Below are 24,971 nucleotides of genomic sequence, written 5' to 3' on the forward strand. Positions count from 1 at the left end.
GTCTGAGGAGACACATGGCTGACAACTGTCACTGACCACTCCTGTGATACAGAATTCGAGGAGTCTGAACGGAGGTGCCCACCCTGCTTGACCAGCTTGGCTAAGAAGTATCTGATCTGGGAATGCTGCCCCACATGGGTGAAGCTCAAGACACTTCTCTTTGGGATAGTGACAGACCCCTTTGCGGAGCTCACCATCACCTTGTGCATCGTGGTGAACACAGTCTTCATGGCCATGGAGCATCACCGCATGAGCCCCGCCTTCGAAGCCATGCTCCAGATAGGCAACATTGTGAGTGACTGGCAGCCTTCGCCCAGCTGTCATGGCAGGGGACTCTGGGTGGGGTGGCCGCATACCCTCATTCATTGGAGTGTTGATCCAGCTAACAGAGGGGCAGTGCTGGAGATGTGCGCACACTGAGGGCAGGAAATCAAGCCTGGAGGGCCAGGCTGAGCTGGTGGGAATTGCCCTGGGACAAACCAGCACAGGGAAATGGACCTAGAGAGTCCTGCCCAAGGGGCAGCTGGCTCCCTCTTTTCAGATCTTAGGTCAGGCTCTTGAATTCTCTGGATCTCAGCTGCCTCTACCTTGAAACTAAGATAAACGTCACTTGCCCATCTTAAGACAGTCTATGGACTTGCAAGCTTTCCTCTTAGTTTTATTGCTTTTATGACTGTAAATCACAGTGGTGGTAGTTTTTCAGTGATGTCATTTAAGGGCAGACAGTCGGAGAGGAGTCGGGAAGACAGTGAAAGGGCGGGAACCTGGAAATGTGGTTGCTGTTGTAACAAAAGCACCAGGGAGTCAGAACTTTTCTTTTGTATCTGGTTTAGACAGGACACTACTTTAAATTGTCCTCTATTTTTTTTTAGTATTACTTGCTTGTAACAAGATAAAATCCGTGCTAGACTTTGTTACATGATAAGCAGAAGCTGGGAAGGTCAGGGTCCTGCCTCCAAGTCCACTGTAGTGTCCACCCCACTAGAGATGGCCTTCTGGGTCTACCAGGACCGTCCAGCTCTTCTGACTCCTTGGAGGCTGCAGACAAGTGGAAGGAGGGGTCTCGGGGGCAATGGGACTACTCTTCCCTAGAAACCCGCCCTTCCCCCGAATCCAGGGAAGCGATAAGGACTCCAGCAGGTTCTGGGACACTGTGGCTCCAGCATGCCTTACGTTTTGGCAACACTTGGGCTGAGAGCCCACAGTCTATTCCAAGTTGATATGAAGAGGAGAAGTGGAAAGAGAAGGAAGGCCGTATTTCCAAGAAGTCAGCACAGACCACAGAGGGTCTTACAGAAGAGACCTCTGAGCCCCCACCCTCATTTTATAGCAAGAGAAGTTGAGACAAGAAAGAAAAAAGGCCTTTACTGCTGGGCCAGAGCAGAGTGCCATGTTTTAAAGAGAAAGCAAGACAGGCAGGCAGAGTTCGGTACCTTGTAAGAGTTATCTCTAAGACACAACAATGCTATGAGGCTCTCACCACCCTCACAGCCCCAAAGAGGGCACTGAGACTAAGAGAGGTTAAGTGTCCTGCCCCATATGGCACGGGCAGTAGCAGTGGGGCCAAGTAACCCAGGACCCAGGTCTCTGTAGGACACAGGACCTCAGCCTCACCCCTACCGCGCCTCACTTGCCTACACAGGGCACTCAGTGCATGCTCTTTGAATTTGTACAGTTGCAATCTGTGGCATTAGGCAGGTCACTTAAACTCCCAGCCTTTCCTCGTATGTGAAAGGCTTTGCTGAGAGCAAATGAGAGAACCACACCTGACCCATCTACCTGACTTTTCTCCCTTCCCTGTTGCTTGTCCTGTGACCTGAGCCTGGGCCTGACCTCTTTCAATGTCAGAATCCTCTCCTGTTTACGACAACTAAAGACACTCAGAGCTGAAATTAGAGATAATTTCTTCTTCTTCTTCTTCTTCTTCTTCTTCTTCTTCTTCTTCTTCTTCTAGTTTAATAGCTATTATTTATTAATGAGCTATATTGGCCAGGACCTTTGCTAAGAACTGTGTATGCATTATCTCATTTTATGCCCATTATACAGATGAGTAAATTGAGGTAGAGAGAGGACGCATTACTTGTGCAAGCTTTTATAAACTAGGACATGGCCGAATTGAACTTTTTTTTTTTAATGTTTATTTACTTTTCAGAGAGAGAGAGAGAGACAGAGTACGAGCCAGGGAGGGGCAGAGAGAGAGGGAGACACAAAATCTGAAGCAGCCTCCAGATTTTGTCTGGGCTGACAGCTCAGAGCCTAAAGCGGGGCTCGAACCCATGAACCGTGAGATCATGACCTGAGCTGAAGTTGGATGCTTAACCGACTGAGCCACCCAGGCATCCTTGAGTTGAACTTTTATCTAGGTCTATGTTGGCCCACAATCCAAGCTTTTAAACAACTGAACCAGATTGACTTCTCATTTAGATAATCATATAATAATTATTATCCCAACGATTATCCACCCCTACGACCATACGTATGGAAACACTGAAGCTTGGGTTCTAATGCACATCCTGAGCACTGGTCCAGAGGTTACTCTGTGCTACCACACTGAGTGTTCCCATCCCCAGTCCTTCAAGAACCCGCAGACTACAGAGAAACTGAATAAAAACAAAGTAAAAGGATTTGCTATTTTATTTTTAAACTAGACCTTTCCCTGTTGCCCTATTTGTCCTTACCCCCTGACCCCACAGACCCTGGTAAGATGGATCCTTGTTTCCAACCACAGGTCTTTACTGTGTTTTTTACTGCTGAAATGGTCTTCAAAATCATTGCCTTCGACCCCTACTATTACTTCCAGAAGAGATGGAACATCTTTGACTGCATCATCGTCACCGTGAGCCTGATAGAGCTGGGTGCGGCCAAGAAGGGAAGCCTGTCAGTGCTGCGGACCTTCCGCTTGGTAATGTTCTCTCTTAGCGCCTTGGGGAGACTCCCCCCACACTGAGGGAGCCACACCCCTGGGAACAGACCCTGTCCTCTGGGGACCCCACCAGCCAGAAAACTTTTCTGTTTCTGTGCCTGGGTAGGGGAGGCAGGACACGGCTCCAAGGGGCTGGAGACTTGGTCCTTTCTACTTATTCAAAGTGGGGGTGTGCCTTCTCCTCTCCAGGCCTGGGCTCCCTCACCTGTGCCCTCCTGTTCTCTTATCAAATAGCAGTCGCAATGGTAATCGTAGCAGCTACTCTTTCTTGAGCATGGACACTGTGTCAGGCACAGTGCTAACCCCTTGACATAGCATGGCATGGCTCGTTAGCATGGGCTCACTACCATCCTCAGCATTGTCTCAGTGCCTCCGGGGGCCCAGTGTCCAGGTCTGGAGAGAGAGGACAGAGCGAAGGAGACAGGGCCTAGCAATCTCACTTCTAGGCCAGAAAGTCTGCTTGGGGCCCCAGTGTGGGAGCCAGCACACCAGCACGGAGCTCCCAGACTTAGTGGGGTGGCAAACCCAAAGGCCTGCAGGAACCAAGCAGGCGACAACAGAAAGCCGGCCAAGGAAAAGATCCTGGCACTGGACGTCTGTCTCAAGTAAACAGGTAGGCAGACCCCGCACCAGAGCACGACTCCAGGGAGGGGCATTTACATGAGACTCAGGATGATGTAAGCCAAGGAGGTGGCCCTATCCATTATTGTCAGAGTTTGCGATTTTTCACGAGAAACCAGAAATCCAGATTTTAATACTGACTACTCATCCGATTTTTGAAAAAGCAGTCTAAAGGCCAAAGGAAGCATGTCCTGGGAAACACAAGCTTGTGTTGTGTCCCGCCAGTTTGGGACATCTGCTTGACGTGATGTCTCTTGCTGTACTAAAGGAGAGAAGGGCACAGTGGGCCTATGGGCCCTTTACCCATAACCTGAAAACTTGAGAAGGTAGGAATTAAAACACGTTTTTAGAAGGACAGATTTCTCTACGTATCTAGAAAATGATATCAAGGGTCAGGCACCTAAGTTAATGGCCAATGTGGGACACCCGTGTACAAACATTGAGGGAGCAAGATTCCATACTCCCTATGCCCTGAGAGGGCCTGAAGTTAGTTTCCTAATAGAATACGGACATTTTTTGATACCCTTGGGGAAACACAAGCTTGGTGCTTTAACGTCTACATGCTTCTTTTGCTCTGGTTCCAGGAAGCCTGTATTCTCAGACAACTACAAATAGGCAGGTTTACTCTCAGCTGGGGCCTACAGAATTCGCCAGGCACCTGCCCTCCTCCCCCCACCTTCCTGCCCCTGACATGCTGTTCAACCCACCATTCCCTAACCACGGCCACCACCCCCATCCCTTTCTGGGGGTTCCTCCTCCGCCATCTCCCTATTCCTCATTACCCGGCTTAGATACCGTGGTCCTTTAGTATTAACACACCTTGGAAACAAACTCAACCACCTTCTGCCTCTGGCCCTTCACATTTTTGTTTTTGGCAAAATCCTACCAAATATTGAAGTTAAAGCCAAATACTCCCTCTGCCGTGCCTGCACCTGATCTAGAGACATTACCACAAGAAACTCACACAGCCCAGATCACCAGTTTCGTAGCTTTTATACAGGCTTTGTTTCTTAGAACAGTTGTCGATTTTTTCAGAAACATTGAGCGGACAGAACACACAGTTGCCATATACTCCACCCCCACCCCCCGCCCCGGCCAGCCACACACACACACACGTGCACACGGTTTCTCCTAGCATTATCGTCTTACGTTAGCGAGGCACATTGCTTACAAGTAACTCCTCAGTGGTCTCCCATTGCTCTGAGAATAAAACCCAGAGTCCTTGTGATGATTCCCAGAGTTTGGCATAATCGGGGCCTTGCCTACCTCTGCAAACAGTCTCGTCTTTGCTCCAGCCACAGAGACCTCTTCCTTCACCACATGTGACAGAGCTATTCCTGCTTCTGGACCTTTACGCATCCATTCCCTGGACCCGGAATGCCTTTCCCCAGTCTTTACTTAGATCATTCATTCTCGTTTTTCCTGGATCAACCCACACGTCACCTCCTCAGAGAGGCCCTCCCCGGCCACATTATCTAAAGTTGGATTCTGCCATCAGATGAACCTGTTGTACCCAGTTTACCATCATCCTGATATCCCATGAGACAACACCCAGGGTTTCCTCGTCCACCATTCTAACCCAAGGCCCAGCACATAGTAGGGACTCAGTAAACACTTGTTGATTGAAGGAAGGAAGGAAAGAAAGGAGGGGAAAAAAAGGAAAGAAGGAAGAAATGAAAATGCCGTGTGTCTTCTCTCTTGCTTTTTGCTCCCTCTCAAAGTAGCATTGCCTCCCTTCCCATCATTTAAATTCTTGCTCCGTTAATCCACTGGTTCATCTTTGTAGCAAAACCGCATGTCCTAATTACTGCAATTGCCTTGATCGTGTCCGTGTCTTTTAGGCAAGTCGCCCACCTTGTTTCATTTCTTTAAGAATGTCTAGGTCCCTGTACCTCCATATTCATTTTAGAATCAACCTGCCAAGTTACATCCCCACGTGCACACAAAACTGTTGTTCTTTCCTACTGGGACTGTAAGAATTTATATATCAATTTGGGAAGGAATGCCAAATTTACCTTATGAAGTCTTCTGACCTATGAAAACAACACACTCTCCATTTTTTTAAGCTTTCAATAGTTGTATAATTTCTCCATAAAGTTTTATAATTTTTTCCATAAGGAATTTTCCCCATCTTTTGTTAGATTTATTCCTGATATACCCTAGTTCATTATGCTATTCTAAATTAAATCTCTTTTTAAATGTCCTTTTCTAGAGTTGTTGTTGTGGGGTTTTTTTTTTCCTATTTAGCATTTTTACATCCAGACGATTCTTATTAATTCTGATTTATCTATATAACCCCTTAAATTTTTTAACACAATCATGTCATATGCAAATAAGGAGTTTTGTTTCTTTTTTTTTTTTTGTAATCATTACACCATTTGATTCTTTTTACCACACTATTGTGCTGATCAGGACATCCAGTAAGCTGTTGAAAGGAAGTATTAATAGCAGACATCCTGGCTGGTTTCTTGATTTCAAAGAGAGTGTTTTCAATATTTCCCCAAGTCTAATATTTGTTTTTCGAGAGATAAGAAGAAAACTTTATCAGTTTAGGAAGTTTCCTTTGTCAAGAATACCCATCATGAAGGGATGTTCAATTTTATCAGACAATTGTTCTGCATGTATGAAGATAATCAAATGATTTTTGTCCTTTAACGTGTTAAGGTGGTGAATTATATTAACTGACTTTCTACTGTTAAATCAACTTTGTCTTCCTGGGATAAACCCGATTTGATTGTGATACATTTTTTTTATATATATACATTGGAAGATTCAGTTTGCTAATAATTTGCTTAAAATGTCTGCATCTGTATTGATGAGTAGTATTTGGTCTCTAATTTTCTTTCCTACACTCCCTTGCCGGGTTTTAGCATCTAGGTATCAAGGCTGGGCGAATTCCCACAAAAAGAGGTGAAAAATGGTCCTCTTCCTCCACACCCAATCTTTGGGTGAGATTGGAGTGATTTGTTCCTTCTAGGGTTGGTAGGATGCACCAATGAGGCCATCTGAGGTCAAGGTTTTTCATTACTGACCTAATTTTCTTATTGGCTGCGGGACTAGTCAGGTTTTCTGTTTCTCAGATTGGTTTTGGTAAGTTATATTTTTCTAAAAATTTCCCTTATCTAAATTTTCAAGTTTTTTTGGCATAAAGTCATGAATGCTATGCCATTATATTTTAAGGATCTATATCACCTGTACTTATGTTACCTTTTTCTTTCTTTAAAAATAGTAAAATGCCACCAAGTGTGCTTTCTCTCATCTTATTAGCCTTGCCAAAGGTCATCAATTCAGTCTTTTCAAAGAACCAACTTTTAGTTTGTTGATCTCCTCTCCTTCATTGATGTTTTCTATTTTAAGTAATCCTGCTTCTTATCTTAATTGCATCCTCTGTCCTACATATTTTATGCTTTTCTAACTTCTTAAGATGGAATTTCCAACCTATTTTCCTTTCCAATATATTCATTGAAGACTTGACTTCCTTCTAAGAACTGCCTTCATATGTAGAACTTTCCTTATTGTTTGGTTCTAAATATTTTCTAATTTCAAATCTGACTTATTCTTCGACTCAAAGGTTAATTAGAAGCTCAGTTCTTAATTTCTGGTTATCTCTATGCCACCGAGTTCTAGCTTAATTTTATTATAGTCAGAGAACATACACCGCATGTTTAATGCTTTGAAATTTATTGTAATTTTCTTTTGGCCCAGCGTGTTGAAAATGTTCCTTATTCACCTGAAAAGGTGTCTTCTGCAGTTACAGGGTACAATACTCTGCGTATGACCATGGGATAGAGAAAGTTCATTGTGTGGTCCAAATATTCTAAATCCCTGCGTATTTTTATCTGCCTGTTCTAGCAATTACTGAGATGGTAGTGTGTAAAAATATCTCCCACTATGATTATGGCATGGTCTGTTTCTCCTTATGGTACTATCTTGAGGCTGTGTTATTAAATGCATACATATTTTAAGTTGTTATATCTTCCCTGTAAAATGAAACTTTTATCAGTAAGAATTGACCTTCTTTCTCCCTCAAAATGCTTTTTGCCTTAAAAGTCCCTTCTGACTCATGTTAATTAAATAACCCTGTTTTCTTTTGGTTTAGAATTTGAAAGATGTATCTATACCCACCCTCTACTTACAACTTTTGTATATCTTCAGGGTTTTTATATGTGTCTTATAAATAGCATACAGTCAGATTTTGGATTCTTATTTAGTTCTGACAATCCAATCTTTATCTTTTAACCAAAACATTTAGCCCACTTACTTTATTGTGAATACTGATATGTTTGGATTTGTGTCTATCTTTATATTTTGGGTTTTCTACTTGCTTCATCTGTCCTAGTATTTTTGTTCTCTCTCTCTCTCTCTCAATTCTTGATTTATTTTGAACTGTTTTTTTCCTGTTCCATTTTCTTCCTTTATTGGTTTGAAAACTACTCTGTTTTTATTCTTTGAGTGGTTACCTTAGAAATTACTCAATTAAAGTCAAAAGTGAGCTGAAACCTTTACTTTCCAAGACCACTTTTCACTCCAGTTACCCCTTCCCAATTTACCACTGTGTTAATATTAAGCATTTTCATTTCATCTTGTGTTTAAAAAGCCATATGACTTAATTAGTAATAAGGAATTCCCAACTTACTATTGTGCTAAGTATTTTATTTTTACCTTGTTTAAAACAAGCTATGTGATGTAATCAACGATAAAAACCAATGACTGCGCAAACAATCCCCAAAACTCTATAGCTTAGCCCAGTAAAGGTTTATTCCTCACTCACATCATCGTGTGATGCAAGCCAGTCGGCTCTAAGTAGAACTCCTTTAAGAAACGATGTTCCTGGGGCTCCTGGGTGCCTCAGTCCATTAAGCATCTGACTCTTGCTTTTGGTTCAGGTCATGATCTCATGGTTCCTGAGTTCAAGTTCCTGAGTTCAAGTTCAAGTTCTGACAGCGCAGAACCTGCTTGGGATTCTCTGTCTCCCTCTCTCTCTGACCCTCTCCTGCTCACTTGCATGGTCTCTCTCTCTCTCTCTCTCAAAAAATAAGTAAACTAAAATAAAAAAATTTAAGAAGTGATGTTGCCACATTCGAGGAAAGTCCTACAATCTTCAAACTTGCCTCCTGCTTGTGGAAAGATGGCCTTGTTTTCAGGTTTACATAGTCAAGGGCTTTTTCAGTCAGGGCTCATGGTTTCTTTTGCAACGCAAATCCTTCAAGATGGCTTCAGATCTCTCTGTGGCCTGCACTCCCACAGTGCTGTCTTTGACAAAGTTCGTGATTGCCCTTTATGTTTTTGCTTTCTCATCCCCATGTCTCAGCTTGTGGCTCTCAAATGGTGGCTACAACATCAATATAATCTTTGCTAAGATTTGCTTTATTTCATTGAAAAATTTAGTTGGTCCTCAATACTTAAAGGCTTGATCCTATTGCTTAACTGATTGGGATCTAAAGCAGTATACTTTCCTAAAGTTTCCAGGCCCTAAACATCTGGATTCTATTTCCGTTTATTTCTTATTAATCAGCCAATATTCTCCAAGTTCATCCCTTTCTTGTAACCTCTTGACAAATGTAACCAATTGCAACTGACCCACAAGACTAAGGTTCTGTTTTATAAAACCTTCCCTTGGGGCTACTGGTCCCTGAGGCTCATGATCTGCCCCAGAATTATTGCAGGCAACAGTTCTGCCATTGCAACATGGATCAGTGCTTTCTAAGCCTCCAGTTTCCTTTTTGTCCGTGACAAGACCACTAAGCTAGTGCCACACATTTGATGTCTTGAAATGGCAACAGCTCTTTTCAATGTACCAATTTCTACATTGCTTAAGGTAAGTATAACGAGGGGGCACCAGGGTGGCTCAGTCGGTTAAGTGTCTGACTTTGGCTCAAGTCATGATCTCGCGGTTCGGTTCGTGAGTTTGGGCCCCACATTGGGATGTGTGCTGACAGCTCAAAGCCGGCAGCCTGCTTCAGATTCTGTGTCTCCTTCCATCTCTGCCCCTTCCCCACCCGCACTCTTTCTTTCTCTCAAAAAATAAATACACATTTAAAAAAAAAATTTCTAAAAGATAAGTTCAACTAGTTACGGTGACAATCTCTACGTCTCTGAGTTAACATGATAGAGGTTTCTGTTTCACAACATATTTAGTGCTAGTTGAGAAGCTCTCCTGGAGTGGCTGCTCCAAGGAGTGACTCAGGGATCCAGGATGGTGTGACGTCACCATCTTCGACGGGTGGCCTCTACAGTGGCCATGAGAGGGGATGCGAAAGTTCATAGTGTTTCCTGGTATGCCTGAAAGTCACGTATGCTACTTCTGTCTCCATCTGCATTGCCTCAGCCAGAATCCAATCATGACCTCAACTATTTGCAAGTAAAACTGGGAAACAGTCCTCCTTTGTGTCTGAGATGAGCAGAAGCGAAGTGTGACCACACAGCCAGTCTCTGCCATGCCCTGTGAGACATTATTGCCGTATCCGGATTCACACTCATGCTGGCTCTTTTTACATTCGTGCAAATAATACTTCCCTTCTGCCTGAAGCAGATTTTTTAGAACCTCTCAATTTTGTCTATCTGAAACCTACCAATCAGTTTGTCCTTATCTTTAGGAAAAATTTCTAATGGATGTAAAGTTCTAGTTGATGGCTACTTTCACTGCCTTGAAGATGTTATTCCACAGTGTTCTGGCCTCTATGGTTGCTGATGAGCAATCAGCTTTCAATTTAACTGTTGTTCCCTTCTGTCTGGATGCTTTTAAAACCTTCTCTTTGTCTTTGCTGTTCTGTAATCTCATTAGGATGTCTAGGGATGGGTTTATCTTTTCATTTATAATGCTTAGGATTCCTTGACTTCTTGAATCTATAGATTTGTGCTTTTCTTCAGTTTTGCAAAGTTCAAAGACATTATATGGGCAAGTCTAGCCTTCACTCCATTCTTTTTCTTCTCTTGGACTTTGACTAGATGGTATATTAAACTCTCCCACTCTATTCTTAGTGTTCTTACACCTCTTTGGTATTTTCCATCTATGTCTTTCTGGGCTCCCTTCTGAATATAGGTGTGATACATTAATTCTTTCCTAACTAGATCACATCTGATGTGAAACTCGTCCATACAGTTTTTTAAAGTTGTGTTATATTCTTCATTTCTAGAAGTTCCACTTCATTATTTTTCAAAACTTATTATTATTTATAGTTTCTTGTTCTCTGCACATATCTTCCAGTTTGTGTTTTATTTCTTTAAGCATATTATAACCAATTATACTGTCATCTCTGGCTAATAATTTTATTACCTAAAGAAATTGAATGACAGTTTCCACATGCACATCCCAAATTTCATTTATTTATGACGCCTCATTATTTAGGTATTTGTTTTACTGCAACCCTTAGACACTTTTCATGGGGTGCTTTAAGACCTGGGATGCAGGCTGGTTTCTTCAAAGAGTATTTGCATTTATTTCTGTAAGACACTTTGTAGGACTGCTCTAAATTAAATTCTCAGCTGGAAATAACTAAGTAGTGTGAATTCTAGCTAAAATTCTGTGTGAGCCCCACTTCGGGGGTCCAAATTCTCAGCATCAGTTTCCCCTCCTCTGCCTGGTATCTGACACCAGACCTTTTAATTTTCATGGCATTTTCCTGCATTTATTTCTGGTTTGTCCTTACGTGAAAGTTATAGCTCTTTAGGATCTAGTCTTAAAAGGGGGAGAGATTCCTCTTAGATCTTCTACCTTAGATGGCCCTGAGATATGTTTCCTGCTCTCCATACCTCATGAGACCATTAAAATCTATGCCAGATTCTTTCAGTTTTGCAAAGGTCTTCGGTGGAAAAGCTAGCTTCAACAATCTGCTTATATATCTGAATTCCCATATTTATTTAGTTTTTGGCTAAAGGACCTACTTACTTTATTGATAGATCATCAGTGCACCTTAAATTTTATTATCCAGCATTTTTAGTAACTTTTTAATGGAAGGGTGAACCCAAGGGGGACCCAGTATAGTCTACCATATTACCCTGTCTGCCGATATTTGCCACAAGGCCTATTTCATCACCAGGGGTTAACCTCCCTTGTAGAAGACAGACTTTCCTTTAGACTTACTTTTCATTCTGTTCTAAAAGTAAAGCATCCTCATTAAAGTAAGTTGGAAATATATAGACAAGTTTAACCCTAAGATTCAAAATACTGGGATATATTTCCATACAAATATGCCCATGTTACCAACTTGGTTTGTTTCCTTCCAGTTTTTCCCTCCAATTAGAAGTTTTTATATTAATTATGAGATTAACTAGAGAAATGGCTAATTAAATGTGAAGTAATATTTAGCAGCACTTCAAAGAAACAGTTTATAAATATTATGTGATATTATAAAGAAATTATTTTTGATATATGGCTAATCTGGCCAAAGTGTGCAGAAAGCAACTGCATGGGGGTGGAGGTGAGGGTCACGGGAATCATGGATGCAAGTTGGGCTGCTCTCCTGGACCACTTGCTCTAGGAACCAGCAAGAGCCAGCCAACACTTTCTGGGGCTCTATAGCAGGCACTCTGTAAATGTGTTTTGACTGATAGCTAACGCTAGGGGCCCCCAAGCCCAGATATCTCTGGAAGAGCAAGTAAAAATATCTTGTTTTCTTGCCCTCTATAAAGACTACAAAAGAATTCATAGAGGACCACTCGATTTGTGCCCTGTAATGACAATTACACACAATTTGATTACAGTTTAATATAAGCTTAATGGTGGACAAAAACTGCTACATAACTGGACTCTAATATTAATTTCTAAACTCTCCACCCCCACGCCAACTAACTAAGGAACCAGTGGAAGCTTAGTCAGATTCAATTAATGCAAGAGTCAACACCTGGTCCTTTTGCTTATGTGCCAGTGAGCACACCCATATGTCCCTCGCTGTCCCCATTCGTGCCCCATAAGGCTCTGTGGTATGGTGAGTGGCGTTAGGGCCCCACTGCAGTCTTTGCCTTATCCTTTACACTTATCCAGAGTTTACTGTGAGTGTGGAAACCTGTAGCAATCGTGTTGCCAGGGAAACTTGGAGTTCTCCCAATACCCTCTGCAAAAGGGCTCCATCTAGTTTCCGATGCTCAGTGTTTATTTGCACTTACTTCCTGCCTCTATGTTTAGTCAACAGAACTGGTGTTTTAAGCTCTGCTTCCAGTATGAGGAAGGTGAACATAGGCCATCACAACACCCCCTCACCCCCTGCCCCTCATCACTTAGGGAAGTGGGTATGGAACTTCCTGTATAAGAAGATTAAACCTTCCTTGGGGCTTACTGCTGTGTGGCTGATAAAATTATTGCACTGTTCTGTTCAGCATTGCATTTTAACCCCTAAGTCAGAGCCAGGCTGGTAATAGATGCTTCGTAAGTACCCATGACAGCTAAACCCAGATATTTCTTTCCAACATGATTAGAGAACCACACAAATGTATTTTTTAAATGTTTAGACATCTTTTTTTTAAATGTTTATTTATTTTTGAGAGAGAGAACAGGAGAGGAGCAGAGAAAGAAAGGAACCAAGGATCTGAAGCAGGGTCCACACTGACAGCAGAGAGCCCAATGCAGGGCTCAAATTCACAAACCATGAGATCATGAGATCATGAGATCATGAGATCATGACCTGAGCTGAAGTCCAACACTAAACTGACTAAGCCACCCAGGCGCCCCTAAACGTTTAGATATCTTTATGCATAGTGTTAATGCTCTCTTCTAGGACTTAGCATGTTCGGGCTTACAATGAAGGCTTTTTGCATCTTTGCTTAGTCTTTGTAACTAAGCCATTAGTTTCATGAGGGAAGGATCCCACATATCTCTGTCCATACACCCAGAGGTTCACACAGTGCCATGCACATGTGTGGCTAGCATTCAACGACCTGAGAGGTTTGGTTGGTCAACTAAATAAATATATGAATGCTGGGTCTGTGAAATCATATATTCGAGTTGCAGACTAGTGGGGGCAACTGTCTGTGGCCAGTTGTCTATGGCCCCAAGATGAGAAAGGACCTAAGATACGGTTCACCAATACCTCTCGGATGCAGTGGGTCCTGACCTACCTGCGGAAGGCTAACATTTCTTCAGGTCAAAAGTGGGCCATCCTCACTTATTTGTGAGCTCCATCATACCCCACTGCACCCCCCAAAGAATAGGCCAACATCCAGGAAGCCCATGGCTACAGAATAGAGTATGTATGGCAAGACCACCACCCCAAGTATAAAACTTGCTGAAGCATGTTGACTATATATATAAAGATCATAGAAGGGTATTCATATTTTTGAGTGATGACAGAAAGAAAAGTCTCTAAAAGCAGCATCCTGGAAACATCCCATATCAATGAAATAAGCTGCCTTGTGGTTTTCCCATATCAAGACTTGAGATGACAGGTGATGAGAACAGCAGCCCGGACCCGACACAGTCTCTGTCTCTCTGCAGCTGCGGGTCTTCAAGCTTGCCAAGTCCTGGCCAACCTTAAACACGCTCATCAAGATCATTGGGAACTCAGTGGGGGCGCTGGGGAACCTCACCATCATCCTGGCCATCATTGTCTTTGTCTTCGCTCTGGTTGGCAAGCAGCTCCTCGGGGATAACTACCGTGACAACCGGCACAACATCTCTGCGCCCAACGAAGAATGGCCACGCTGGCACATGCACGACTTCTTCCACTCCTTCCTCATCGTCTTCCGGATCCTGTGTGGAGAGTGGATTGAGAATATGTGGGCCTGCATGGAAGTTGGCCAGAAATCCATATGCCTCATCCTTTTCTTAACAGTGATGGTGCTCGGGAACCTGGTGGTGAGTGCTGAGCCCCTCTGGGGGCGGTGTTTCAGGGGCGATGGAGGAGACTTCCGGGTTATCCTAAAAACCTTTGACATGGCGCATTTTATTCCGCCATCACACCTCCCTGACCGTAAAGCCTTCAAACTTTGCAAAGTCACGTGGGGCACGTTTTCAGAACTGTCCCTTGGCCGGCTGCCTGACTTGTTTGAGTGAGCACACAGGATAGGGATGGAAGAACCTGTTTAGAACTCCCCAGCTCCACCACTAGTAAGTCTGGACGACCCAGCACAAGCTTGAGACAGTCTCCTCAAGCTTCAATTTCCTTAAAATCAAGAAAATAGTGCTTACTCATAGGCTTACCAGGGGAATTAAATTACAGGAGATGACATATGAAAATTGCCTAGTGCAGTGTCTGGGCCACAACAGGAACTCAGCAAATGTTAGCTGTTAGTTATTGAAGAAAAATTTCCTTCTCCACTCTAGGGTGTCTCAGAAGATAATTTTCTCCAAGGGAGGAAGAGCTGACTGATTTCTCTAAGCTACACAGGTCCCAGCTAGGAGCAGGGGGGCCGGCGTGGTGAGGCAAGATGAAAGAGAGAAGCTGGGTCCTGGACAACATCCAATGCCACAGTGTCAATAACAAAATCCACTCCCACATTTGGGGGAGCCCCCCTGGCGGCTTTCCTGCCAATTGGCCCCAGCACCCCTTCTCTGTCCCAGCCTGGCTCCTCGCTCCCAGCCTTCCCCCACCCACTGTGGTCCTGGGCACTCTTGCTGCCCAGTGCTGGCTGTAGGGGAGCATGTGGACTCCCAGAAGCCTTTCTTACAGCCCTGGAAGTCAACCAATTTGGATGCTTTTCCCGTAAGAGTTTTACAGACAGAAGAAAGCTAAACCAAGAGAGACAAAACAACAAATCCAGGCTCTTCAAAGTCTTTCCCACTCAGGTTGTGGAGGCAGAGATGCCTTTACCCTCCATTCCCAAGTTGGAGGCTGGTTGAAGATCCTTTCTTCCAGGCTGAGCTCACCATCCCTGCAGAGCCACAGGGGCCCCTAACCTTCAGGCAGGAAGTTTGCCTCCCTGAGCACTTTTACAGCCCTCATATCATTTCCTCTTCACATCCACTCTCTGCTTACACTCACACTTGCAGGTGAAGAACATGAAGTTGGAAGCAGTGAGGAGATGACCCAGGATCCCCGAGTGAGGATCCCAAAACCCAGTGGTCCCAGGGCAGACCCATACATGCTCCTCTCCGTTGTCCCTGAATGTCCCTTGGGTCAGTAGGGGTGATCCTCCTCTGTGGTGGAGAATGTGCTTCTAAGCCTTGTCCACATGAGGCAAGTCACTTGGGACACCCCAAAGGCTCCCATTGGTGGCTCTCAAAATGTCCATTCCCCTAAGAGGGGAAGCATGAGGTAGGGAGAGGCCCAGTTGTGGCCATCCTGCCATCCGGCTGCCGAGCTGGTGGGTCACGTAGGTGCTCAGTTCTTTGGTTGGACCATCTCTGCTTCCACTCCTTCCCTCCAGGTGCTCAATCTGTTCATTGCCCTGCTGTTGAACTCCTTCAGTGCTGACAACCTCACAGCTCCAGATGAAGACGGGGAAGTGAACAACCTGCAGATGGCCCTGGCACGGATCCAGGCATTTGGCCATCGTACCCGGAAAGCCCTTTGCAGCTTCTTCAGCAGGCCCCGCCTGCTACCCTGGCCCAAGGAAGAGCCCCAGCTGGTGGTGAAACTCCCACTGTCTAGTGCCAAAGCTGAGAACCACATTGCTCCCGATGTAGCCACGGGGAGCCCCGAAGGGCTCCCAGAGCCCCGAGGCCCCAGGGTCAACCACAGCGACTTCATCACCAATCCCAGCATATGGGTCTCTGTGCCCATTGCTGAGGGTGAATCTGACCTTGATGACTTGGAGGAAGATGGTGAGGAGGATGGTGAAGAGGATGGTGAGGTGGATGGTGCTCAGGGCTCCCAGCAGGAAGTGACCCCTCAAGAGCAGGTGAGAGTTCTCCCATAGGAAAGCCACAGGAAGTAAAGAGGGGCCTCAGGGATGGAGGGACAAGGGCAGGAGGGAAATTATAATATGGAGGGTTTCCAACATCGTGAATGGCACAGCCTTGATAAGCGCCGGGCAAGCCAAGCATAGAAGCACTTGACATCAGGAAGCAAAAGCCATGCCAAGCTTTCTGGGGAAGGTGGTATTTGAGCAGGGCCTGGAAAAAAGGATCGGAGTTCCCCAGGCAAGCATTGGGCAGCACTTTAGTCCCAGGCCACTTCGTGGTGCTTGGGATTGTCTTTCACACGATTGCCCCATTCGCTTTGCCCAACCCAGGCTCTGTGCCTAAGGCACTAATGAGACTCCTCTAAGAACAGATGTTGATCAAGAGCAATACTCCTCTGATCTTCGGTAGAAGCCTAGGGATCATTGTGTGACTCACGTATCCAGCTTTTCCCAACAAAAGATGTCACGGGGAAATGACACTTGTTCCTTTTGGCACCAAAGAATTTAAAGCACATTTAAGCCTTTTGGCAATATATATATTTTTAAATACTCTGCGCAATTCTCTACTACCTTTAGCTGACATATCAACTCTGTTAGCCTCTTAGTGAGTCAGGGCATGCACTTCTGACAATGTGGGAAGCCAGGGATCCATATGGGGCCCGGGGACATGCAGGGCTGCCGGCCAGGCCACTGAGTGGCCTCAGACAGCTGTGCTTTGAGTCCATAGCTCTTCCATTGCCTTCTTCCCCTGCAGCTGTCACTTCTCTTGTGTTCCAGCAGCTGCTATTATCAGCTGCCATATTTTACATGCCTTTGTGTGGGTGACAGCCGAGGGCAGGGTGTCACCATCCCCAGAATAAAGGCCATGAACTCTGACGGTTGTCTCCACTCAGAGGCATTTTCAGTTACTTTGGGTCCTTGGGAGACTTCAGATGGCCACGTTCACTACCACTCTGACCTCTGGACCAGAAAGAATGGTTATGGCTAACATCTATCGAGCCAAGCACTTCATGCAAAGTGTTTTACAAGCATTCGCGTATTTAGTCATCAGAATCACGGAATAAAGTCGATCTTGCCTTCTCAGTTTTGCAGGTGGGAAAAATGAAGATCAGACAGGTTAAATTTACTTGCCTAAGGTCACATAGCTTGTAAGTAATAGAGCCAAGAGTTAAACAGATCTGGATATAGAGACTCCACACCCGCTTCACGCAAGTGTGTATGCATGTATGCATGTTGTGCATAGCAGGTCCTTAGCGCTGGCAGGCTATGAGGCCCAAGATGTCTTCAAATTGAGAAGTGTTCAGCTGAGGGCGGGTACAGGTACCCAGATGGGGCTGTCTCTCGCCAGCAGGAGCAGCCACAGCAAGTTGGGAGATATGAGGACCACATGGCACCCAGGAGCCCAGGCTCTGGAATGTCCTCTGAGGACCTGGCTCCACACCTGGGTGAGAAGTGGAAAGATGAGTCTGCCGCCCGGGGCCCCACAGAGGTAGGTATGTGAGCTTCCGGGAGACGCTGAACAGCCTGCCAGACACGGACCGGCGGGATGATAGGGGATGGGGCGGCGGGGGAGGTGGTATTCCAGACTGCACTCAACCACGGAAGCTCACGTCTCATCCTGAGAATTGTTACGGTTTGTCCCAGCCTCCGGGCTGGTCAGCACTATTTTCAGAGTGAGGTTCCACAAGTTGGGGGGTGGGGGGGGGTGACAAGGACCAGATCCCCAACTTCCCTGAGTCTCCTTGTCTTCATCTATGAAACTGAATCATAATGCCTACCCGCTAGGATTCATCTGAAGCTTAAATGAGATGCTGCTTGTCAAGTGTCTAGCTCCTGCCTGAAATGGAATAAGTGCCCAGAAAATGACAGCCAGGAAAAAAGGGAACAAAAGACAAGACACAGAGAAAGTGCCTTTCTGAGCCAGCAGACAGAAAGTCAGAGTTGCTCGTGGGTGAGGAAGTCTTCCCTGTGACTCCCCCCGCCCCCACTTTCTTTTGTCCACATCATGTTTTCCAGCCAAAAACAATTCTGGTGCTCTGGAGAGGCTGTCTGTATGAGTAGGGTACTGACAGCCTTACGTAGACTGAGCAGGAAGCAAAAGTGGGGTTTAGGAATGTATTATAAGAGGCAAAAAGAAACTTGGTGGTTTCATCACAAATCTTTGACGGAATCAAGCTACAGGGAAGAGGTATCTAGAAAGATACAGCATCTTTAATACTGCTGCATTGAATTTAGGAATTTAACTTGACATCCAGCCACTGAGAGCTGAGGTCGTGACAGGCACCGGGCTGGGCAAAGATAAGGAAGGCATCATTCGTGCCCAGAGTTGCCAAGCCCTTCAGCTTGAGGAATGTCAAGCCACTGGCTGTGTGCCCCTGGGCAAGGCTGACCACAGCAGGGAAAGCTAAGAGGGTGGGCTGAGATGGGGTTGGGGGGTCCTGGGTGAACATAAGCCACTTGGTTCCTTGCCGGGTGAGGGCTGCTGCCTTCCACGCGTGGACATCCTGTTTCCTCCAGAGCATTCTAAGAATCCCCCTGGCTAGTTGTCTCTACCCAGTGTTTTCACTACACAGCTGCTGGGTATTAGTTTTGGTTTTGGTTTTGGTTTTTTTGTCCATGACCCTGGCCAGGCAGAGAAGGGCCTGACGGTGACAGATGGGGACCCGCCCCACCATTTGGGTCCATTAGCCAAGCTATCGGGTTTACTAATATGAGAGCAGCTTCCACTCCTAATTGAATTCATCTGGAGACATTATAAGGCTGGAGCTGCCGGGAGGGCAGCAGGGCCCCTGCAGGATCGCTCCGTGATTAAATATTCAAGCCCAGTGAATGCTGAGAGTCTGTATGGGTGTAATCACCATGTCTGGGGCCCTCGCCAGCACTCCGTCAGCGGCCTGGAGGTTTAAAGCCTCACAGAGCTGACCTCTGGGGCTCCACAGACAGCACCCCTGTTCTGGGCCTCAGCTGGCAAGGCACCAAACACACAAGGGCCGCTGTGGTGGCTCCAGCCCTGAGGGGCTCTCCCTGCATCTGGGAGCCCCTGGCCGGGCAGACCTGCAACGACCATGTGTAGACTCACCGGGCCCCTCAGAGAGCGGAGTTCACTGCCCCCAGGCTTCTGCCCTGCAGGGGGTGGACGACACGAGCTCCTCAGAGGGCAGCACAGTGGACTGCCTGGATCCGGAGGAGATCCTGAAGAAGATCCCCGAGCTGGCAGATGACCTCGAAGAGCCGGATGACTGCTTCACGGAAGGTAAAGTGGCCGCTGCCCGCTTCCTCACGTGGCCATTAATTCGGGCCAGAATCCAGTGCAGCACACTCTCATCCGGGCACCTGCGTGCCCAACGCCCCGGCCCGGGGTCTGCAGGAGACAGACGGACAGGACCCCTCACTGCCTCATCCCCAAGTTTGAGGGGCCAGGGCCAGACACGAACGCCACAGCTCACAGCAGCCCAGCGGTGCCACGTCAGATATGGCCACTGACGCCAGGCCTTCCTCCTCACCTTTGAAACACCTCACCGAGTTATAAACCAGCGCTCTCGAGGTGGAAAGGGAAAAAGGCAAACACTCTTGTTTGGGGACATAAACGACCCAGAGAAGGGCCATGCCACATCTGTGTCCCTCTATCTTTCGTGTGACTCTTAAAGGGAGAAAAAATGTCTACAGCTGTAGCACCCTGAACACGCCCCATGTTGTCCGGAAGGCAGAAAATGCATCTTACTCTCCTTTTCCCTCAGTGTTGAGAACAGGGAAGGCCACACTGTATTCTCGATAGATACACGTGCAGTAAGTGAACATATATGCATAGTTCATACCGTGAGAGTAATTGTGGCTTCAATAAAAACTCTGTAAATTCAGAAATGACAACACTTGGTTGAGTTTTCAGTTCCACACGACGCTGGGCTGGACTGGACCTGGGCCCATGTGCTGGCCCCTCGGGTGAGCACAGGCTCAGGGCATAGCCCCTCAGCACCAGGCCCGGGCCCCGTGGCTCATCAGCCTTCCAGAAGTGGGTGGGTGTAGGACAGGGATCACCAGTATCCTCTCCAAGAAGGACAACAGTTGGGGAGGGGTTGAGAGTGGGTGAGGCCAATGGCGGGGAAGAACCCCCAAAGGGCAGGATCGGGAGGCCGCCCGAGAGGGCCGCCGCATCTCTCTTATTCCAGGGAAGAATTCCTTCCTAAGGGGTGGCAGACGGGTTCCCCTGCAGAGCGGTGTCTCAGCGGGGCTAGAGCGAAAATGCTCCCGCCCCAGGTGGACACCATTCGTCATCAGTCACCTCTCCCCACAGGCTGCATTCGCCACTGTCCCTGCTGCAAAGTGGACGCCAGCAAGTTTCCATGGGCCGTGGGCTGGCAGGTGCGCAAGGCCTGCTATCGCATCGTGGAGCACAGCTGGTTCGAGAGCTTCATCATCTTCATGATCCTGCTGAGCAGCGGGTCTCTGGTAAGGGGAGGCAGGGTCCCTGCCCCCGAGCCCTCCAGATGGCGTCTCCCACAATCCCAAGGTCCTGGAGCCGCAGTAGTGAGCTCCCCCGGTTCCTAGCCTGGAAGCCCCCAAGCTTGGCTGGCGGGAGAGCTGCAGCCCAGCATGCGGCTCCTCTAGCAACAGGGCGGGGTGGGTACTCGCGGTGCCCACGTCACGACCTGCTGAACCCGGCAGCTAGTATTTCGAGCAGCAAGGGCATGCGTCCCACTGACGCATGCCTTGAGCAACTGACGCTCAAAGGGCTTGAGGCACTTGTCCCAGGTCACCCCGCTTGTCAGTAGCAAAACCTACCTTTGCCCTCATTGGACCCCCAAGCCCCTGGCTTTCTATCCCCCGAGCCTCCCAACACTGGCCTTCTCTGAAGGCCCGGGACCAAGACGGCCATCCTTCTTCATCTTGCAAGTTGAAGCCCCTTGCAAATACTATTACCTGTTCAAAGCTCACAGCAAATGATCACATCGGCCCTTGTCAGGATGTAATTGCCTGGGGAGCTGGTCTGAAGGCGGATTCCGAATCGGAGCTGGGGTGAGGCCTGAGAATTTGCATTTCCAGCAAGTTCCAGGAGATGCTGATGCTGCACACCGCACTTTGAATAACAAGGCCTGACAGGCACAGAGATTCTGAGGAATTCCTAAGTCAGGGATTTTGAGTTAGGCCTCTGAAGCCCCTTGCTGAAAGCCCAGCTTTGTAGGACGAGGAAGGATGCTTCTGACAGTGCCTTGGTCTCACGCTCCCTGCACAACCTCAGCTAATCTTCCTGATGGACCAACGCAGATGTAGACACAGGAAGGGACTCATCGTCCCCAGGTGTCTGCACCTTATGGATGAGGAAGTCACAGCCCGAAGACACAAAGGGGCCCAGCTAATTAGTTAAAGGTAGGACGAGAGGCCCTCTCTCTTGACTCACGGCTCCAAGCGTTTTCACTTGTTTTGCCCTTTGTGTGTCATTTACTCCCTAAAAAGAATCTACTGGATATCTGGGCACCTACTTAAATGCCAGATTTCCCGGGAAGGGTGCCAAAACCGCTGAGTGTGTGTCCTCAGCCTTGGGAGGGGCGGGGAGCAAAGGCAGGTGAGAAGACACGATGACTAGAAGACAGGTGACTAGGCAGGCAATGGCACCAGTCCCCCAGGACGGGACTGCTCTGCCACCGCGGGGGAGGGTGTGGCAGCATCGGAAGGTGCCACTGGTGGTGAGGGTCCACTGCTGTCGCCGGCTCTGCAGAGCATTGGTGCACAGGCCACGTTGCAGGGCCAGAGGGGGCTGAGCAGTGATTTCCCCTACCCTTCCCTCTTTCCTGTCCTCCCTGAAGAGGACAACGGTCACATTTGCTGTTGACAAGGTACTTTCCTTATTACCCCATTGGCTCCTGTCTTTGCCCGTGGGCCTTCTCTCCTCATTTCTCTTCTCCACGCTCCTCTGCTCCTTCCCTTCTTTCTGTTCTCCTCCACTCACCCCAGCTGCTCGCCTCTCTCCCAGCAGGGAGCGCGGATCCTGCACCAGCTGCGGGGCCCTCACCTCCCCATCTCCTTCCCCCAACGGACCGAACAGGCTGGCACCAAATTTAGTCTTCCTTATGCTTTTACTTTGAGTACTGAAAAAAAAAAAAAATAACACAAGTTTTCATCTGACAAAGTAAAGTGCAAAAAAAAAAAAAAAAAAACCGTGGAAATTATGGCAAAATGTAAAGAAAAAATATCACCCATTTTCCTATCACTCAAAGAGAATCTCACTTTGAAAACATTTTGGTATACTTCCTTCCCATCTTTCTTATGCATATAATACATAAATATTACAAAACTGAAACCACATTTATGCATTCTGTAATTTCTCAGTAAATTCTCACAGTAAATATACTCCTACTATCTGATTTAGTGGCTACAGTGCATTCCATTACGGACGGTGCCACCGTTTATTTAAATAATCCCTGGGTTTACTTCTAATAAGCATTGAATAGTCTATGTAGACTCCTTTGAAGACACTGGCTTCTTTCCTGTCTTGGGTCCGGTTAGAAGCAGAACCAGAAGCAGGGCTTCCTGTACAAGCAGTTGGTGGAGGGCACACTCCGGGATGGAGCCCATGAGGGAGGCAGGACGGGGAGAGGAGCTGCAAGGCTCCCATGAGGTCCAGCCTCTGTCTGATCCCACGGGAGCGACGAAGCATTAAGGGTGTCACGGAGCTGTCCCACCTTGATGCAAAGGGGACAGTCACTGGCTGCGGCTGTCTGCAGATGTCCCAGGCATTTCTGCAGGTGCAGGCAGTTCCCCTCAGCCCAAGGAGGTCCTCAGGAAAGGGGGCATCCACCAGCCGTTAGTAGCCGACCTCACAGCAGCTGGGGGACGGGCGCACTGGCCCCTTGGACCAATAACGTCTAGTGTCCTTCGGCTAAATTCTTGAAGGCAGCATTGCTGGGTCTCTTCGATTCCCTTTGCGAAATTGACCTCCCAAAAGGCTGAACCGGATTTCAGCCCCCAGGCAGGTATGAGAGGGGCCACTTCCCCACAGCCACGGCAACACTGGCCTCACCCTGGTCCTTTTTTTTATCTTCACCAGTCTGATAAGAGAAAAACGACATCTCTTCCTTGGAAAATCCTTAATTACCAGTGAGATAGAACATTCTTTTTCAGAGGTTCATCGGCGATTCTTACTTTCATTTTTGTGAACTGCCTGTGAACATCCTTTGATGCTTTTATTTTTAAACCGAGTCGCTGTTAGGTTCCCTTTGGTTCACTTCCAAGCCCCAATTTGAGAAGGTTTCCTTTCTCCTTTGCTCTCAGCATCCCTGCAAAGACTAAGCCAGGCTGTGTGCCCTGTCGGTTCTAGGGGGTCCTGGTTTATCTGTCACAGTGCCTCCTCCCCTATGGCACCAAACCCCCCGCACCCACGCCAAGCAGAGAAAACAAAACGATATGGGCAAGCCAGTTCCCAAAGCCCTCCTAGGGGCTGAGGGCAGGGCTGGCTGGGTCCTTCGCTGTCACTGGGCTCCAGTGCCGTGGGTCCAGGAAGCCTGCCATTCTGCCCCCTTTCATTCTTCCTTCCAGGCCTTTGAAGACTATTACCTTGACCAAAAGCCCACGGTGAAGGCCTTGCTGGAATATACTGACAGGGTGTTCACATTTATCTTTGTGTTCGAAATGCTGCTCAAGTGGGTGGCCTACGGCTTCAAGAAGTACTTCACCAACGCCTGGTGCTGGCTGGACTTCCTCATTGTGAACGTGAGTGGCTCATTGGCACATGTGGGGACTGGGGCTCCGACTTGTGACAATGGATGGCTGCAGCTAACGCAAAGAAAGCTTGAGGCCTCGCTTCATGGGCCACTCCAAAGAAAAGTCTCGAGCACTTAGCAAGGCATCTGAGAATAACCCTGCACACCGGTGAATGGTTAGATCAGGCAGATGATTCTGGCACAGTGGTGGTGCTCAGGTGAGTGGTCAGTTCCTAGGTCTCCATCCAGAAAGACCACTTGCTGCCCTCTGTCTTCTATGTCTAAAGCAAGAGGACACATGTGGCTCTCAAGGGTCTTATGCCCTTGCATCCCTTGACAGGGCTTTTGGACCTAGGGGAGCCGAGGACTGCACAGCACAGGGAATCTTCCCACCTGCTGACTCAGTGGTCCTCAGCCCTGGCTATACTTTAGAATCACCTGGGGAACTCTTAAGAATACAATGAACAAATGCCACTACTCCCAGAGATTCCGATCTCTCTGGTCCTGGGTGGAGCCCAGGCATCGGTGTCTTATCAAAGCTCCTGGACGTGTCCAATGTGTGTGCAGCCAGACCGAGAATCACCGTGCTTGCCCCACCGGCTTCTCCCCATTGGCGCTAAAAGAGACAAAGGGTCCCTTTGGAGAGGTGCTGAGCAGGAAGCTCATGTGTTCAGATTCATACTAACCTTTGGCCACCAACCCCTGCATCAGAGGGGTTACCAAATGCCTCCCATCTGATAGACTTATGTCTCCTCCATCTTCAGTGAAATCCCCTAAGAGCCTTCTTAGCCCCCAAGAGCCAGGAGTGGTCTGTCCCTCATCCTAACCACCACAGTCCTCTATCTCTGTCCAGGCCCTTGCCCTCTCGGCTTTGCAGGATGGCTGCCTGAGTTGCCTGCTCACTGCAGCACAGCTACGGGTCCCCGCAGGCGGGCGGAGGCACGTGCTGTGTATGT

The 24,971-nt window shown here is 47.3% G+C and overlaps 1 protein-coding gene across 3 annotated transcripts in view; it reads left to right on the plus strand.

Moving 5' to 3' along the window:
* SCN10A (sodium voltage-gated channel alpha subunit 10) overlaps positions 1-24,971 on the plus strand; it is a 93,108-nt gene that overhangs the window by 48,820 nt on the left and 19,317 nt on the right. For 2 of the 3 annotated variants that reach the window (XM_043595720.1, XM_043595722.1), the window contains 8 exons: positions 53-291; positions 2,729-2,902; positions 13,974-14,333; positions 15,845-16,318; positions 17,670-17,810; positions 19,451-19,574; positions 20,613-20,767; positions 23,852-24,025. In XM_043595720.1, coding sequence (XP_043451655.1) covers positions 53-291; positions 2,729-2,902; positions 13,974-14,333; positions 15,845-16,318; positions 17,670-17,810; positions 19,451-19,574; positions 20,613-20,767; positions 23,852-24,025 — 1,841 coding nt within the window. The remainder of the gene's footprint in view (positions 1-52; positions 292-2,728; positions 2,903-13,973; positions 14,334-15,844; positions 16,319-17,669; positions 17,811-19,450; positions 19,575-20,612; positions 20,768-23,851; positions 24,026-24,971) is intronic. The other variant, XM_043595721.1, reaches the window with a different exon arrangement.

Source organism: Prionailurus bengalensis, chromosome C2, assembly GCF_016509475.1.
Source record: "Prionailurus bengalensis isolate Pbe53 chromosome C2, Fcat_Pben_1.1_paternal_pri, whole genome shotgun sequence".
Taxonomy (NCBI): Eukaryota; Metazoa; Chordata; class Mammalia; order Carnivora; family Felidae; genus Prionailurus; species Prionailurus bengalensis.